The 16,455-nt window shown below is 41.9% G+C and overlaps 1 protein-coding gene across 4 annotated transcripts in view; it reads right to left on the bottom strand.

Annotated features, from left to right (window-relative positions):
- Positions 1–5,447: 5,447 nt before the first annotated feature.
- The window catches only part of SUPV3L1 (Suv3 like RNA helicase), a 35,468-nt gene continuing 24,460 nt past the window's right edge, over positions 5,448–16,455 (bottom strand). For all 4 annotated transcript variants that reach the window (XM_037029204.1, XM_037029205.1, XM_037029206.1 and 1 more), the window contains exons 10-15: positions 15,824–15,917; positions 14,470–14,689; positions 13,209–13,289; positions 9,284–9,460; positions 6,836–6,984; positions 5,448–6,001 (exon numbers count right to left, since the gene is read on the bottom strand). In XM_037029204.1, coding sequence (XP_036885099.1) covers positions 5,569–6,001; positions 6,836–6,984; positions 9,284–9,460; positions 13,209–13,289; positions 14,470–14,689; positions 15,824–15,917 — 1,154 coding nt within the window. In that variant the 3' untranslated portion in view covers positions 5,448–5,568. The remainder of the gene's footprint in view (positions 6,002–6,835; positions 6,985–9,283; positions 9,461–13,208; positions 13,290–14,469; positions 14,690–15,823; positions 15,918–16,455) is intronic.

Genomic DNA, 16,455 nt, shown 5'->3' on the forward strand with positions numbered 1-16,455 from the left:
ATATACAGACAAATTAATGTGCAGAAGTGTGGGTCATGGGAGAGTTCTCACTTAAAAGCGAGCTTTGTTTTGAATTTATATTGTGCGCTACTTCGAATACTTACATGCAGAGGAAATTTTATAGATAGAATGTGACTAATACCCACTCACAAATTTGGAAAGGGTAACAGTGAGTGATAAACATGTGAAGAAAATGAAAATGTAGCTGTTAATAAGAAAATAAGGACTTCCGCCAAGATGGAGGCATAGGTGGAAACACTGTGCCTCCTCTCACAACCAAGTTTAAAGGCAACAAAGTTTCAGTAACAAAAACGCAGCCAAAACACAGAAAATTGAACTATATGGAAGTCCAACAATGAACCGTTCTACCAGACAGGTAAGAGGGGCGGAGCCAGCAGCGGAGCAGGTCCGGCAGGAGGGATCCCCCGACCCAGGTGCCCAGGCAGCCGTGGGGCGGATCCCAGGAGTGGGGTAGCAATAGGCTGACCCAGTGAGGGCATAAGGTGGCAGGCTGACCGCAATCACACATTCACGCACAGACAAACCAGGAAAAGGAGCGAGCAGTGAGATAGACCATGCAGGCCTCAGCTGCGGGAAGCAGCGGAGGGGACTGCCACTGTCCCTCTTGGACCCCGCCTCCACATAAAGCATCACAACCCAGCGATGAGTTGCCCCACCCTGGTGAACACCAAGGGCTCTGCTCCTCATACATAACAGGTGCCAACAAACCAAAACATTATGGCTCAAGAACTCAAAGCCCCAGAGCCAGTAACTCTAAGTGACCAAGAAATAGCCAACCCATCAGATGCACAGTTCAAAATACTGGTGACCAGAATGCTCACAGAACTGGTCGATTTTAGTCACAAATTAGAGGAACAAATGAAGGCTAAACTAATTGAAATGAAGGGAAATGCACAGGAAACCAATAGTGATGGAAAAGAAACTGGGACTCAAATCAAGGGAGTGGACCAGAAGGAAGAAAAAAAATGACCAAAGAGAAAAGAAGGAAGAAACAAGGATTCAAAAAAAAAATGAGGAGAGGCTTAGGAACCTTCAGGACATCTTTAAACATTCCAACATCTGAATTATAGGGGTACTAGAAGGGGAAGAGGAAGAGCAACAAGTGGAAAAGTTAGTTGAACAAATAATAAAGGAGAACTTCCCCAATCTAGCAAAGGAAATAGACTTCCAGGAAGTTCAGGAAGCTCAGAGAGTCCCAAAGAAATCGGACCCAAGAAGGAACACACCAAGGCACATCATCATTACACTACCCAAGATTAAAATGAAGGAGAGAATCCTAGAAGCAGCAAGAGATAAGGCAACAGTCACCTACAAAGAAGTTCCCATCAGACTGTCAGCTGATTTCTCAAAAGAGAACTTCCAGGCAAGAAGGGGCTGGAAAGAAGTATTCCAATTCATGAAAGGCAAGGACCTACATCCAAGATTGCTCTATCCAGCAAAGCTTTCATTTAGAATGGAAGGAAAGATAAAGTGCTTCTCAGATAAGATCAAATTAAAGTTCATCATCACCAAGCCCTTATTATATGAAATGTTAAAGGGACTTATCTAAGAAAAAGATAAAAAATATGAATAGTGAAAGGACAGCAAATTCACAGTTATTAACAACCACACCTAAAACAAAAGCAAACTAAGAGAACAGATAGATCAGGAGCAGAACCATAGAAAAGAAGAACACATGGAGGGTTAGCAACAGGGGAGTGGGAAGAGGAGAAGGGGGGAGAAGGTACAGAAAATAAGTAGCATAGATGGTAGGTAGAAAATAGACAGGGGGGAGGGCTAGAATAGTAGGGGAAATATAGAATGTAAAGAACTTGAGACACGTGGTCATAAACTAAAGGGGGGAAGGTGGGGGAGGGGGTGTGCAGGGTGGAGGGGAATGAAGGGGGGAATAGAACAACTGTAATGGCACAATCAATAAAACATATTTTAAAAAAGTTTAAACATATGACAATTGTAATATCTTCTGGATGCATTCTATGAGATTTATTTCCCATTAAATGGATTAAGGAATAGAAAGTACGATATGCAGTGCATGTCAACACTTTAAAAGAGTTGTTACAACACACATAAATGAACAAAAACAATCACATGTGCATTATCAACAATAGTCTTGGGAGATCTCTGTAATTATCTGTAATATCTGTTCCACCCAGTCTATAATTACACAAATTGTGACTCTGTGACATTACCAAACAATTTGAATACCCTGCAAACCACGTGATTACCATGCACTGTGTCTTAGCTAATTGGTACTTATTACCATGGCATGATTTTAAAAATGGGTAATCTTTTTAAAAAAATCATTTAAGAACAACATAACAAAAAAAGAAAAGGTGATTTATGAAGATTTTGAATTATTTAAGGAACCTTTGTAAAAAAATTATTTCAACTTGATTATAGGTGCCTGGGAAAAGATGTGTTCCGGCGAGGGCCGATCTAGTTCCCTGCACTGCACAGGCATGTCAAAGGTGGCTCAGAGCAGTCCTGGGTGACAAGCCCTTCCCAAGCCTCCATAAGCACCAGGGGCTTTGCACGGGTGTGGAGTGGGTAAGGAACACATTATATTGAGTCTGTGGATAGATTCTTAGAGTGTAGACTTAAAGGACCAAGTTCACAATCACCTCCTCTACCAAAGTATGCCAAAAGGGGCTTCACAAAGTCAGTCTTCAAAGCTCCACCCTACTTTTTTTTCCCCCCTTTGGCGTTTTTCCCCCATAAAGACAAGTATTGTTTATTGTCTCTGTGTGCACTATGTTAAGGGACAGGCTTTAAGTAATAGTGACAACTCAGAAGCATGTTTATAAACACTGCTCTCTCTGTTCAACCTTATATATTGTATAGCTTTGAAACAACAGTAAAATAACCTGTTTCATTTATCATTTGCTTGTCTTTTAGCAAACCACAACTTTTTATTACATTCCAACAGGTTTGTTTTGAGTTGGACACAGAATGACTGCATCCAACTACAGACGCCCAGTTCTGAGCCACAAGAGACTTTGGTGATCTGCAACGATGGTTTTGCATGTTTGTGATTCACAGAAGGCATTTTTCAAAAGACCCAATTTCATTTTGTAGAATTACACTTGTCCACAAATACAATGTGCACAACACTGTAAGTCATTGGTTACTATTCCTAACTAGTTACATACTAACCACATCTTATTCAATTAGCCACGTCGGTACCTATGGAATTGAGGTCAACATCTAGGTCTCAGTCCATGCCCCACGTTGAGGTTCAGCTGAATCCACAATCCAAAGGGGGCTTCAAACCCTGTTAGAAACCTCCAAGAGAAAGAGTTCTGTTTTAAAAAGGCTGAGAGCAGGACCTTAGTGAAACACGTCTGGGACTCAGCTAGCCCAGCCCTCAAAGAGTTAACAGCAGGACCAGTTTGCTGCTAAGACCAAGTTGTTTTCCAAGTGACCTTGTAAGCCCTCAGCAGAGCCACTCCAATCGACTTTTCCTTTTTTTGTTTCATCCCATTTCATCTTTCTGTGGTCTCTTCTTCTGTGGTCCATCACACCAGAGCTCTCCCTCCCCGAAAAAAGGGAACTGTAAAAGGTGAACTATCACTATTCATATTCTTTATGTTCCAGTGTTCAAGCAGCCCTTGCTTTACAGCATTGCCCACCTCCACTCCTCTTATCTGAGACTTCACTAACATTTAACTAGGCAAAGATTGCAAGCATCTTGCTTAAGTGTCTTCTGTGACTTGCCAACTCTGGCCCCCAAAGTGGAGAAAGTGGGAGAATTAACCCTGTAAGTAATGTGCCTCATCACTTAAATACAGTAAGACCAAATCCATTATCCTGTTCATTCATGGGTATTTCTTGAGACCATCTGGACAAGAATGGAGTAGGTCTGCTATGGTGTAAGTCAGGGGGAAAAGCTAATTCTAGAACCAAAGTAGTCCAATGAAGAGTATCTAATGAAATATGCCCTGGTGGGCATTGCGCCACTGTTTACCCACAAACAAGTAGCCAGTGCCACCTGGTCAGCCTTTATTGCCACAAAGGCAAAGGTTAGAAGAATAAAGATTACTACCAAGAATAAAGAGGCCACCAGGCACCAGACCGACCTGTGGACATGGGACTACCCATTCTACCTAAAATAGCCCACTGCTACCACTTGTCATTCTCTGCCCTTATTCTACTTTAGCCTGGCAGTTATCTCAATTAAATGAAACATCTGAACTCAAAACTACCAAAGAGCCCTGGCTGGTGTAGCTCAGTGGACTGAGCGCGGGCCTGTGAAGCAAAGGGTCGCTGGTTCGATTCCCAGTCAGGGCACATGCCTGGGTTGCAGGCCAGGTCCCCAGTGGGGGACGTAGGAGAGGCAACCACACATTGATGTTTCTCTCCCTATCTCCTTCCTGTCCCCTCTCCCTAAAAATAAATAAATATTTAAAAACTACCAAAGATAAATACAAAAAGAGATGACTAGCTTGGCAAACTGACTGTTCCTTGACCCAATTTCAACTAAATCAGTTTAATCCCTAGTCTGAAGTCAACCTGTTTAACAGTTGCTCAAGAAATTAGTGCAGTTCTTAGAATGACTTCAGAGGTCAATTCACAGCCCAGAACAAATCAAACCTTCAGGTTCATTTGCAAAACACTTCCTGTCTATCAGGTGCTGTGCTAGATGGCAACTCATCACATCTAAACCCCTGACCAACTCCAAGTAGGCACTACCATTCATCTTCAGATGCAGAGACCAATCCCCAGAGAGCACAGGGCACTGAGCTGGTAGTGATGAGAAGCCAAACTCAGGTCTGTCCAGCTCCGAAGCCTATGCCCTTACACTCCTTGTAGCTGTATCTCTAAGCAGGGCTGAAACCTTTGTTGGAGAGATGGAGGCCACCATGCACCAGACCGACCTGTGGACATGGGACCACCCATTCTACCTAAAATAGCCCACAGCTACCACTTGTCATTCTCTTCCCTTATTCTACTTTAGCCTGGTAGTTACCTCTGAAATCACATCCATTCATTTAACAGACTGTCCTATAATCTAGGCAGTGAACATACAGCAGTGAGCTAGACGGACAACAATCCCTACCCTCACTCTTCTACATCATTTATTTGACTTATTCCTCCACGCCTCCACACCAAAAGCTCCATACACTATGCCTGGTTACTGCATCTTTCCAGCACCTGCAACAGCCTTCTGGTACGTGGGTACGACAGACAGCAATGGTTTTGTCAGACAACTTCATCCACGACATCCTCAGCAACGGTGTAGAAAACTGGTCACACAGCTCACCAAACTGATTTTATTACCACACACAGTTCCTTATAGTGCATTGTCTTAGGGCTGTACTACAGTGGCCATTATATAACCTCTAAATAAAATCTGTAAGACACCCGTATTTTCAAAAAGTAGAAAAAAACCCAGTTCGCTCATCTTTTAAGAGTGCATTTTTCTGTGCAAAAAAAAAAAAAAAAAACCAATAAGAGAGAGCCACAATACTAGAAAGCAGTAAATGCAGGTGAGGGGGGGAAAAGGATTTTAAAATAGATTTTTATTTGAAAAATAAAAATAAAATAACACTAATCTGAATCAGGCCCCTTCTTTCTTCTGGACCCTTTGGAGTAAGCCCCAGACTCTGCTCTTTCCTTGCCACGCTCGCTGCGGTGCGTCAGCCACTCTCTCTCCAGCTGCTTCAGCATGTCCGCGGTGAGGAGCCCTTGCCGCACCAGTCTGGAAGCCAGGGACTTCTCGGCCGCGCCCAGGCCGGGTGGCTCGGCAGCTTGACTCCCTGAAGTTTTGGCCGTGCGTGTCCTTCTCGCTTGGCTCTTCAATGGTCCTTGCAAACGAGAATGGCTCTCTGCTGACAAGTTCTCCAAGTTCAACAGCTTTTGTGTCTCTGAAGTTTTAATCAGTTTGGTGATGTTGTGTACCCCGTCCTGGATAGTGCCATCTAGCTCTTTCTGGAGGTCTCGAACTTGGCTGGCATCTGGAAACATGTCTATAAACCGATAGCTGGGAAAAAGACATGACATTATAGCAACAGCTCTTATCACAGTTAATCTCAATGACAGAACTACATCTTGACACTGATTAATTCCAAATGTTTTGTTTTCGCAAAATGTGTCCAATGTCTTGGCTCAACTTTTATTTCTGCCCCAATACATCAAGCAATAAATATATCATTGTGAGGACAGGTTGTCACTCTCCCTTAAGTGACTCCACTACGCTCCCCTCAGTGGGACATGCCTGCCAACTGAGAATCACTGATCTAGAGCAGTACAGCAGGTCCTCGGATAAAACCACTTTGTCGGACACCAGTGTTACGTTCCCCTGTAACATTGATGAGCTGCCCTAGGAACTTAACTCTTGTTTGTACTGACTAGCCTATGGTAAAAAAACTGGTTTTGTTATATATTCTTTCTCTTAAACTGAAAGTTGCATCAATGATGTTAACTGAGGATTTGAATTGCACCTCTCAAATGTTAATGTGTAAATGAATCACATGGGGATCTTGTTAAAATGCAGAATTTGAGTAAGTCTGATATTCTCTATTTCTAACAAGCTTCCAGGTGACGGCAATGCTTTTGGTCCTCCGACCGCCTTTTGAGTATCAAGGGTCTAACGGACCTTCTCACCTACCTGTCTTCACTGGAATCAATACAGACGCCTTAAGTCATTTTTGGATGGGGATAAACCAGGCTCAACTGCCTTTATGGACAATAAACATAATATAGAGCACCTTCCAAATATGTGCCTAATTAAAAGGAGCAAAATACCATTGATAAAAACCTGTGGTTTGCCCTATTACTTAGAAAAATGAGAGCATATAGAGGAAAAATTCAATACCTTAGCCACAGGTAAAGATCCAAGACATCATGCACAGCTTCCAGATCCATGAGGTCTTTGATATTCTTCGGTGGGAGTAATGGCCATTTAATGTATCGGCGTAACCATGCAAAGGTCAAAGGCTCGTTCCTGCTATACTGCCTGGCAAACTGAGAGAAACAGAAAAAAGAGCTGAGTGAAAGAATCAGAATTCACTCAAGTCAGTGATAAAAAAAAAAAGGAGAAAGCACAACAAAATGTTAACTGTGATTCTGTTTCGATAAGCAGGCTTGTTTTTTTCCTTCTTTATACTTTCCTGTATTTTAAAGAACATTAAATATTTTATAAAGGTAAATTTTTTAAAGGCGGGGGAATGACTTCCTTCTTTTTACAAAACCACTGGCCTCAGAGGCCATCAATGGGATTGAGCTCTTTTAAAGTCCCACAGTAAGAGAGAGCAGGGAAAAATCTCTAGATTTCACATTCTAATCTTTACGCAAAACACATAAGCAACTGTTAAACTGTCCTTAATCCTTAGGAAGATGCTTCTGCTTCATCAAAATAATTCAAAGAACGGTGTAAGGGGGTCAGGGCTCAAGCTCCATCCAGGTCGGTGTGCAGCACCTAAGACTTTGTTCCAGTAACTTCAATCCTTTGCTAGCTCACTAACAAATGCCAGTTCTATGAAACACACACACACACACACACACACACACACACACATAAAAATATACATTTTTGAGAGTATGTTTATTAAAGCTGGGAAGAGTGAAACAAGGAAGGGCTTAGGATAGAAGAAGCAACAAAGGGGACCTTGGAGACAGGTCCAGGGGCTTAGCCTGAACAGGGGCTTTGCTGCCCGTTGCTTCCCTGGTTGCAAACCTCGTGGTGAGCCTTCGAGTTTAAGGGATGCATGACGAGAAGGGAGGAGAAGGGAAAGGAAAAGGTATGGGTGTGCTTCTGGGAGGGGGAGCACATGTAAGAAACGTGTTTTCTGGGCCCTGGCCGGTGTGGTTCAGTGGATTAAGTGTTGGCCTGTGAACTGGAGGGTCGCTGGTTCAATTCTCGGCACGTGCCTGGGTTGTGGGCCAGGCCCCCAGTTGAGGGCGGGCAGGAGGCAACCACACATTGATGTTCCTCCCTCTCTCTTTCTCTCTCTCCCTCTCTCTAGAAATAAATAAGTAAAATCTGGAAAAAGAAAGAAAGAAAGAAATGTATTTTCTAGATAAATACCTGGACATGGAAGACCTCTAAGACTTAGTAAGGGAAAAAGAAAGTGGCAGGGTGCAGAGTAAAGTTATCATAACATTTACGGAAAAACACACCCACAAAACAAAACTAGAATTTCCACATGAACCAGTATATCTAGGTAGGAAAATGCAACTGAAAAAGTCTGCAAGGATATACACACGCTGATAACAGTTATGTCACAGGAGCTAAACTTGGGTAGCCTAACTTATCCTACCTGTAATGTTTTAATTTTCTGCAGAGAAAGTATTTATATGTTATTTATGTAATTTTAAAATAAATTTAGAAACAGAGTGGATAAAAACTGAGCTAACATACAGAACATTAAGGTCTATACAAGACAAGGCAGCAAAAAGACAACCAGAGTCAGAAAACGGTTCAAAGAGGAGACCGTGGGTCAGGTGTGGGGGTGAGGGCGCTCCCAGCAGAGCAACAGGGACAGCAAGGGTACAGAGAGGTCAGAGGACACAGCTCCCACTGCGTTCCCTGGGCCCCTTGTTCTGGCGGATCCTGCGCTCCTCAAAAGTCAGCTATTTGTATCCTCACTCAAATGAGTTAAAAGAAAAGGGATCAGGCCCTGGCCAGGTAGACCAGTTGGCTGGAGCATTGTCCTGTGCACCCAAAACTTGTGGGTTTAATCCCTGGTCGGGGTGTGTATGGGAGGCAACCAATTGATGTTCCTCTCTCACACTGACGTTTCTCTCTTGCTCTCCAAGATCAATAAACGTATTCTCAGATAAGGATTTAAAAAAAGATCAACTACCTCTGTGTTAAAAAAAGAAAAGGTACTGTAACCCTGACTGACACCAAACTCATACAAGACAGCAATCCCTGGCTCAGTGCCTTATGGTTAAGAAAACAAATTATTATTGCCACTACTAAACCCCCAGTCACCCTCCCCTCCAAAAACACTACCAACACACCATTAAGGAAAAAGTGTAGCATTAGTCAAGGCCCCCCACTTCTCTTGAAAAACTGTATTTACTTTTGTTTTCGCTTCTTCACAGAAGCTACCATATAAGCCCAAATACAAAGCAAGGGTTGTCCTTCCCCAAAAAAATCACGTACAAAAAAAGGGAATCACTTTCTCTTCAAGTTCTTACATAGTGTCTCATGTTAAAGGATATTCCCCAATTGTTTTATTTGGAGTAACAAAGTACTGTTTGGGAAAAAATACCTCAACCTGAAATAACTCAAAATATGCTAAAGATACAGGCTTACCTGTAACAGTGAAGAGCAGACAAAAGGCTGCTTCTTGTTGATAGGTGCTGTGCAGAAAACATACCTCACTCGGAGACTTAACGGGATATGCTGGATCAACTCTGCAGAAAATTTAAAGTCATCCATATTGCAGACAAAATAATGCCCATCGACTTGTGAAAAGTCTACAAAAATATCCTGGGGGGGAGGGGGAAGATAGATTAAATTATTGGACTGCCTAATTGGACATGAAGGTACTCAAATCTACAAAAGGCCATCTTTTAAAAAAATGTTTTATTAATTATGCTATTACAGCTGTCCCATTTTCCCCCTTTATTCCCCTCCACCCTGCACACCTCCTCCCACCCACATTCCCCCGCTTTAGTTCATGTCCATGGGTCATACATATAAGTTCTCTGGCTTCTACATTTTCTGTACTATTGTTAACCTCCTCTGTCTACCTTCTTACAATTTATGCTACTTATTCTCTGTACCTTTTCCCTCTCTCTCCCCCTCCCACTCCCCTGTTGATAACCCTCCATGTGGTGTTCATTTCTGTGATTCTGTTACTGTTCTAGTTATTTGCTTAATTTCTTCCTGTTTTTGGTTTAGGTTCCGTTGTTAATAACTGTGAGCTTGTTGTCATTTTACTGTTCATACTTTTTATCTTCTTTTTCTTAGATAAGTCCCTTTAACATTTCATATAAGGGTTTGGTGATGATGAACTCCTTGAACTTGATCTTATCTGGGAAGCACTTTATGTGCCCTTCCATTTTAAAGGATAGCTTTGCTGGATAGAGTAATCTCAGATGTAGGTCCCCTTTCATGACTTGGAATACTTCTTTCCAGCCCCTTCTTGCCTGCAAGGTTTCTTTTCGGAAATCAGCTGATAGTCTGATGGGAACTCCTTTGTAGGGAACTCCTTTTCTCTTAATGCTTTTAAAATTCTCTCCTTACCTTTAATCTTGGGTAATTTAATTATGATGTGCCTTGGTGTGTTTCTCCTTGGGTACACCTTCTTTGGGACTCTGAGCTTCCTGGACTTCCTGGAAGTCTACTTCCTTTGCCAGATTGGGGGAGTTTTCCTTCATTATTTGTTCAAATAAGTTTTCAATTTCTTGCTCTTCCCCTTATTCTGACACCCCTATTATTCAGACGTTGGAGTATGTAAAGATGCCCTGGAGGTTCCTAAGCCTCTCCTCATTGTTTTGAATTCTTGTTTCTTCATTCCATTGTGGTTGAATGTTTCTTTCTTCCCTCTGGTCCACACCATTGATTTGAGTCCCAGTTTCCTTCCAATCACTGTTCTTTCCCTGTACATTTTCCTTTATTTCACTTAGTGTAGCCTTCATTTTTGCATCTAATTTGCAACCATAGTCAACCAATTCTGTGAGCATTCTGATTATCAGTGTTTTGAAGTGTGCATCTGATGGGTTGGTTTACTCTTCGTCACTTAATTGTATTTTTTCTGGAGCTTTAATCTGTTCTTTTGTTTGGGCCATTTTTTTTTTTGTTTCAACACACCTGTTACATGATGAGGAGTGGAGCCTTAGGTGTTCACCAGGCGGGGCAACCCACGTTGCTGGGTTGTGACGATGTATGTGGGCAGGGGTCTGAAAGGGAACAGTGGCGCTTGCTCAGCTCTCTGCCGGGTTTCAGTCACTTCCCCTGCTACCCACAAGCAAATCCGGCCCTTCTGGTGCTGATTCGCAGGTGGGTGGGTTTTGTATACATTCTAGGACCCATGGGTCTCTCCAGTGAACTCTCCTGTGAGGCTGGGAGTCTCTCCCACTGCTGCCTCAACCCCCACTGGTGTTTTCAATCAGAGGTTTGAGGCTTTATTTCCTTGCACTGAAACTCCGGGTTGTGCAGACTGTCTCGTTCCCTAGTTGTTCCTCCCGATTTATCTGCACACAAATGTGGAACTGCCAGGTCTGCAACCTGCTACCTCTTGTGGTCTGCCAGCTACTGCTTTCCAACCAGCCGCCGCCTTGCTGTGAGTCCTCTCCACACCGGCTGCCTGACTCCGCCCCTCCTACCAGTCTGGATGGATGTTTCTTCTTTAACTCCTTGGTTGTCAGGCTTCCATACAGTTCGATTTTCTGTCAGTTCTGGCTGTTTTTTGTTTTTAAATTTGTTGTCCTTCTTCTGGTTGTGTGAGGAGGCACAGTGTGTCTACCTATGCCTCCACCTTGGCTGGAAATATAAAAAGCCATTTTTTCCACTCATAACAGACTTCTAGAAAGGTCTGCTTTTATTTGTTGCCTCCTCAACCTAAAATACTCAGACAAAAGTCCTAGATTTCAAAAGTTTTCACTTTCAATGTAAACTTCATAAATAGCAACTTCACAGAAACAGACTATCCATTCATGGCCATGAGGTTAACGAGTAATTACCTGACATACCAACATTTTATTTATGTTTTTATTTTTTAATTTTTTAATTCTTATTTTTATTTATTTGATAATTTTTATGAATTTCAGCAAAACTGATGGCAGTTGCAAGACAGCAAAAGCTCAAGTTCTCCAATTTTTTATTTTTCAATTACAGTTGACAACCAATGTTGTATTAGTTTCAGGTGTTCGACCCAGTGATTAGAATTTATGTAACTTGTGAAGCGATCACCCTGATAAATCTAGTTCCCATCTGACAGCACTCAGTTACTGTGACACTACCGACTGTGCGCTATGCTGCACTGTACATCCCTGTGACTGTAGCCACCAATTCCTACTTCCTAATCCCTTCAGCTTTATCCTCCATGCCCCCAAACCCCCTCCCATCTGGCAACCGTCAAAACGTTCTCTGTGTAAGTCTGTTTCTGTCCTGCTTGTTCATTTATTTTGTTCATTAGACTCCACATACAAGTGAAATCATATGGCATTTGTCTCTCTCTGTCTGACTTAATTCACTCAGCACAACACCCTCTAGGTCCATCCATGTTGTTGCAGATGGCAAGCGTTCATTGCTTTTTTATGGCTGAGTCACATTTCACTGCATATACGCACCAGTCACCTATCGATGGACACTTAGAATCAAAGGACAGATAAAGATCTTCCCAGACAAGAAAAAGCTAAAAGAGGTCATTACCTCCAAACCAGGACCACAAGAAATGTTGAAGGGTCAAGAAGAAGAAAGAAAAGAAGAGGAGGAAAAACAGGAAGAAGTAGAGGAGGAGGGGGAAAGGAAAATGTACAAATAATAAAATGGCAATAAATACATACATATCTATCAACAATTACTTTAAATGCCAATGGATTAAACGTTCCAATCAAAAGACACACGGTGGCTGGATGGGTAAGAAAACAAGACCCTTATACATATGCTGTCTCCAAGAGACTCACTTCAGATCAAAAGACACACAGACTGAAAGTAAAGGGATGGAAAAAGATATTTCATACAAATGGAAACAAACAAAAAGCTGGGGCCCTCGCTGGCGTGGCTCAGTGGACTGAGCACTGGACTGCAAAACAAAGGGTTGCCAGTTCGATTCCCAGTCAGGGCACATGCCTGGGTTGCAGGCCTGGTCCCCAGTTGGGAGTCTACAAGAAGCAACCACACACTGATGAGTCTTTCCTTCTAGGAAAGACACACACCGTGTTTCTTTCCCTTCCCCTCTCTAAAAATAAATAAACAGCCCTGGCTGGTGTAGCTCAGTGGATTGAGCATGGGCCTGAGAATCAAAGGATCGCAGTTCAATTCCCAGTCAGGGCACATGCCTGAGATGCAGGCCAGTTCCCAGCAGGGGATGAACAAGAGGCGACCATACATTGATATTTCTCTTCCTCTCTCCTTCTCTTCCCCTCTAAAGATAAATAAATAAAATCTTAAATAAATAAGTAAAATCTTTAAAAAACAAGTGCATCCATATATTCACTACAGCATTGTTTACCACAGGCAACATGTCAACAGTTTTAGAAAAGAGATTTAAGAGCGGTTTTCTACTTACAATGAGATTAGAAAGTGTTGTATCAGGAAGATGGTAGGCAAACATTTCAATCTGTTCAGCAGTTGGATGAAGACCAGCTGCCTTTAGTAAAAGAAAAAAACAACAATCATAAGCTCATTTTTAAAAAAAGAATAAGTTTTGCTAAGTTATTTCAAGATAAAGTCCTATATAAGAATTCAAGTAAAATACTGAAAAGCATCATCATTTTCCCACTTATTACCAATTAGGAAGGATAATGAGATGATTTAGTAAAAGCAACCAATTACACCCACTGAGTAATTAGTCAATCTTTTACTCACATTTTGGTTATATTTCTAAAATCTATGACAATCTGATAAAAGTACCAAAATGCTTTCCAAGCTTTCAGTTCTCTTTACTGAACAAAACCGAACGAGGAAAAACCAACTGCTTTAACCAGGATATTAAAACCTACATACATACATACGTAAGTACATGAAAAAACGTCTAAACTGGAGGTTGGCTATCTCTGTAAGTGTACACTGCACTGTTAAGAAATGCCTACAGGTAAGTATAAGCCAGAAAACGAAAGAAAGGGAACAGGAAAGAGGAAAGGAGAGGTCTGAGTCACGGTCGGAAGAACAGGAGCACCAGAAACGAGGGACACAGGAGGGAAATGGTGCACCATTACCAAGTGCACTCCTAACAGAAGCTACAGAGATGATTTCACCCTCAGCTTTCCTCCAGGAAGTTTTCCTTGCACTATCTGATTTATAATCCCCTTTGCCTAGGGTCACTGAAAAAGGTGAAGAGCCACATTTAGTACATTTTCCAGGCAACTCTAAATTTAAGTTAGTCTGTCTGAAATTTGAAACTTCTGCCTCATTAACTACACTAACCAAAATTTAACCTTGTCCTTACCGGCTCCGAGTTGCAGTGTTTAGCGCTGTTGGTGTCCCACACACAAGTTTCCGACAACCTTTCAGTCGCTTACGTGGCTGTGTGCCCACCTGAAGCAACTGAGCCCCTAACCCCACCTGCCACTAGACTAGGAAGAACTAACGGCAAGTCAGGTTCACTAAACTTGCTCACTGTGGATCTTTCACTTCCACACCACTCTCGACCAGGGGATCTCTATTCCTCTCCAAAGCAATAAAGGAGGGCTTTCTTGACATAATTTTCATGGCATAAAATTTTTATTTTGTTTGTTTGCAAGTGTCTGAGGCAAGAGTCTGGAAGAAGGGTGAAGAAAGGAGTCACTGTCCTCCAAAGAGAAGTCATTAACACATTCGTTACACTTTACCTTTATAGGGTCCACAGGCCTGTTCAAAATTTCCTTCAACAAACGGAGGTCTTCTCGATACATCGTGGTAACCTCTCCTTCTTTATATTTCGAACTGAACCGACCAGCTCTGCCAGAAATCTGCAAGGCTTGAGACGTGGTGATTGGCTCCAGTTCTCTTTCTCCCTTTTCATTGATACTGGGCTTTATAAGGGAATAAAAAATAATTCTTCTTATGCTCCTGAAACAGAAATAAAGGTGATCTCATAGATGACAAACTCTCCATCATTTGGGTCACTACAGAAGCGCTCACTCAATTCTAGTTTAGGCCTATTTGCAATTCTTCCTGCTGTTTTCAAAATAAGGAAAAAGCTGGTTGGTAATTCTTTGTCTTCCCTTCAAACAGTATTTTTCAACGACCATGTAAATTTACTAAAATTCATCAACTTATATTTTACAATAGGTGAACTGTAAATAGTATGTAAATTATACTTCAATGAGGCTATAGAAAATAACTTTTTAACAAATACATCACATAAAGTGTCCTCAGGCTGCTTTTCAAAGCTGACTGCAATTGCCCTGGCCAGTGTGGCTCACCTGGTTGGAGTACCATCCCATAAACCGAAAGGTTGCGGGTTCACATGCCTAGGCTGCAGGTCGGGGCACATACGAGAGGCAACCAATCAATGTTTCTCTCTCGGTATCAGTGATTCTCTCCCTCTTTCTCCCTCCTTTCCCCTCTCTCTAAATGTCCTCAGGTGAGGATTAAAAGAAAAAGTTAGCTGCTGTCAAAAGCTTTGGATTTATTTTTAAGATTTTATTTATTTATTTTGAGTGGGGAAGGAAGGGAGAAAGAGTAGGAGAGAAATATCAATGGGTGGTTGCCTGTTGTACACCTCCTACTGGGGACCTGGCCTCCAACCCAGGCATGTGCCCTGACTAGAAACTGAAGTGGCAACCTTTTGGTTCACAGGCCCGTGTTCAAGCCACTGAGCCACACCAGCTGGGGCTAGATAGCTTGTCTGATTCATTCCCAGAGAGAAATGGTTAGGCTTAATACTGTTACCCCTACAGATAACGACTAGCCCTACATGCACAGTAGGCCCTCACACAACTGACTGACTGAAAAACTACAAGTAAGGTAATGTAACAGGGCAGCAGTCGAAGAGGGAGCAGCACCCAAAGTCCTAGTGCTATGTGGTATTTTCTTTTTCCTTCCTCAATACCTAGGTGTAAGCAAGACAGGTCATAGATCCATATACTAATCCCCATCTCCTAAATCAAAGTCTCCGGTCACTCTAACACCAATTAGAAATTTTTTATTTGCCATGTAACCTACTGAATGTACGTAATTATTATAAACAAAATCACTTACAAATTAAGTCCCATGCCAATGGCATCTGTAGCAACCAGGATTTTGCATGGATCCTCAGGATCATTAAACTTTTTTGCTTGAGCAAGCTTCGTCCCTAAAACAAGAAGTTTATGTTAAATCAGTGTTCTCAATCTCTTACTGGATCACACTAAGTATATCTTGGAACTCCTCACCTTCTACTTTCCATTTTTATGGATAAAACTCTTACTGTTTCAAACTTATTTCTTAATATCCTCCAAGAGCCACCTGTCCTTTATTCCCGCTGTGTTAACTACCCCACGCACAGCAACGCGAGCCCACCCCACACTGGCTCTATCACTGCTGAGGACGTGTAATGGATTTCAGGACTCCAGTCTGAAGAGTATTATCAAGCTCATATTCTAATGACATTTCTGTAAGAAAATCATCAGCTCAACATTTAAAATATCATCTAATAAAATAAAATAGTAAGTGCTAGAAATAACTGAAATACTTCTATCCCTACCAAGATGAACTAGAGAAACATTTTTATATGACCTATAACAAATTACTGATATATCAAACATCTTAATTCAATGTCTTTTACTGTGTTTTCGGTACATATCTCAACATGAATGGCAAAAATAAGATTTCATATTCTGTCATGATGAAAG

This window comes from Sturnira hondurensis, unplaced genomic scaffold (assembly GCF_014824575.4).
Source record: "Sturnira hondurensis isolate 20B ecotype Veracruz unplaced genomic scaffold, ASM1482457v3 Scaffold0020237, whole genome shotgun sequence".
In the NCBI taxonomy this organism is placed as follows: Eukaryota; Metazoa; Chordata; class Mammalia; order Chiroptera; family Phyllostomidae; genus Sturnira; species Sturnira hondurensis.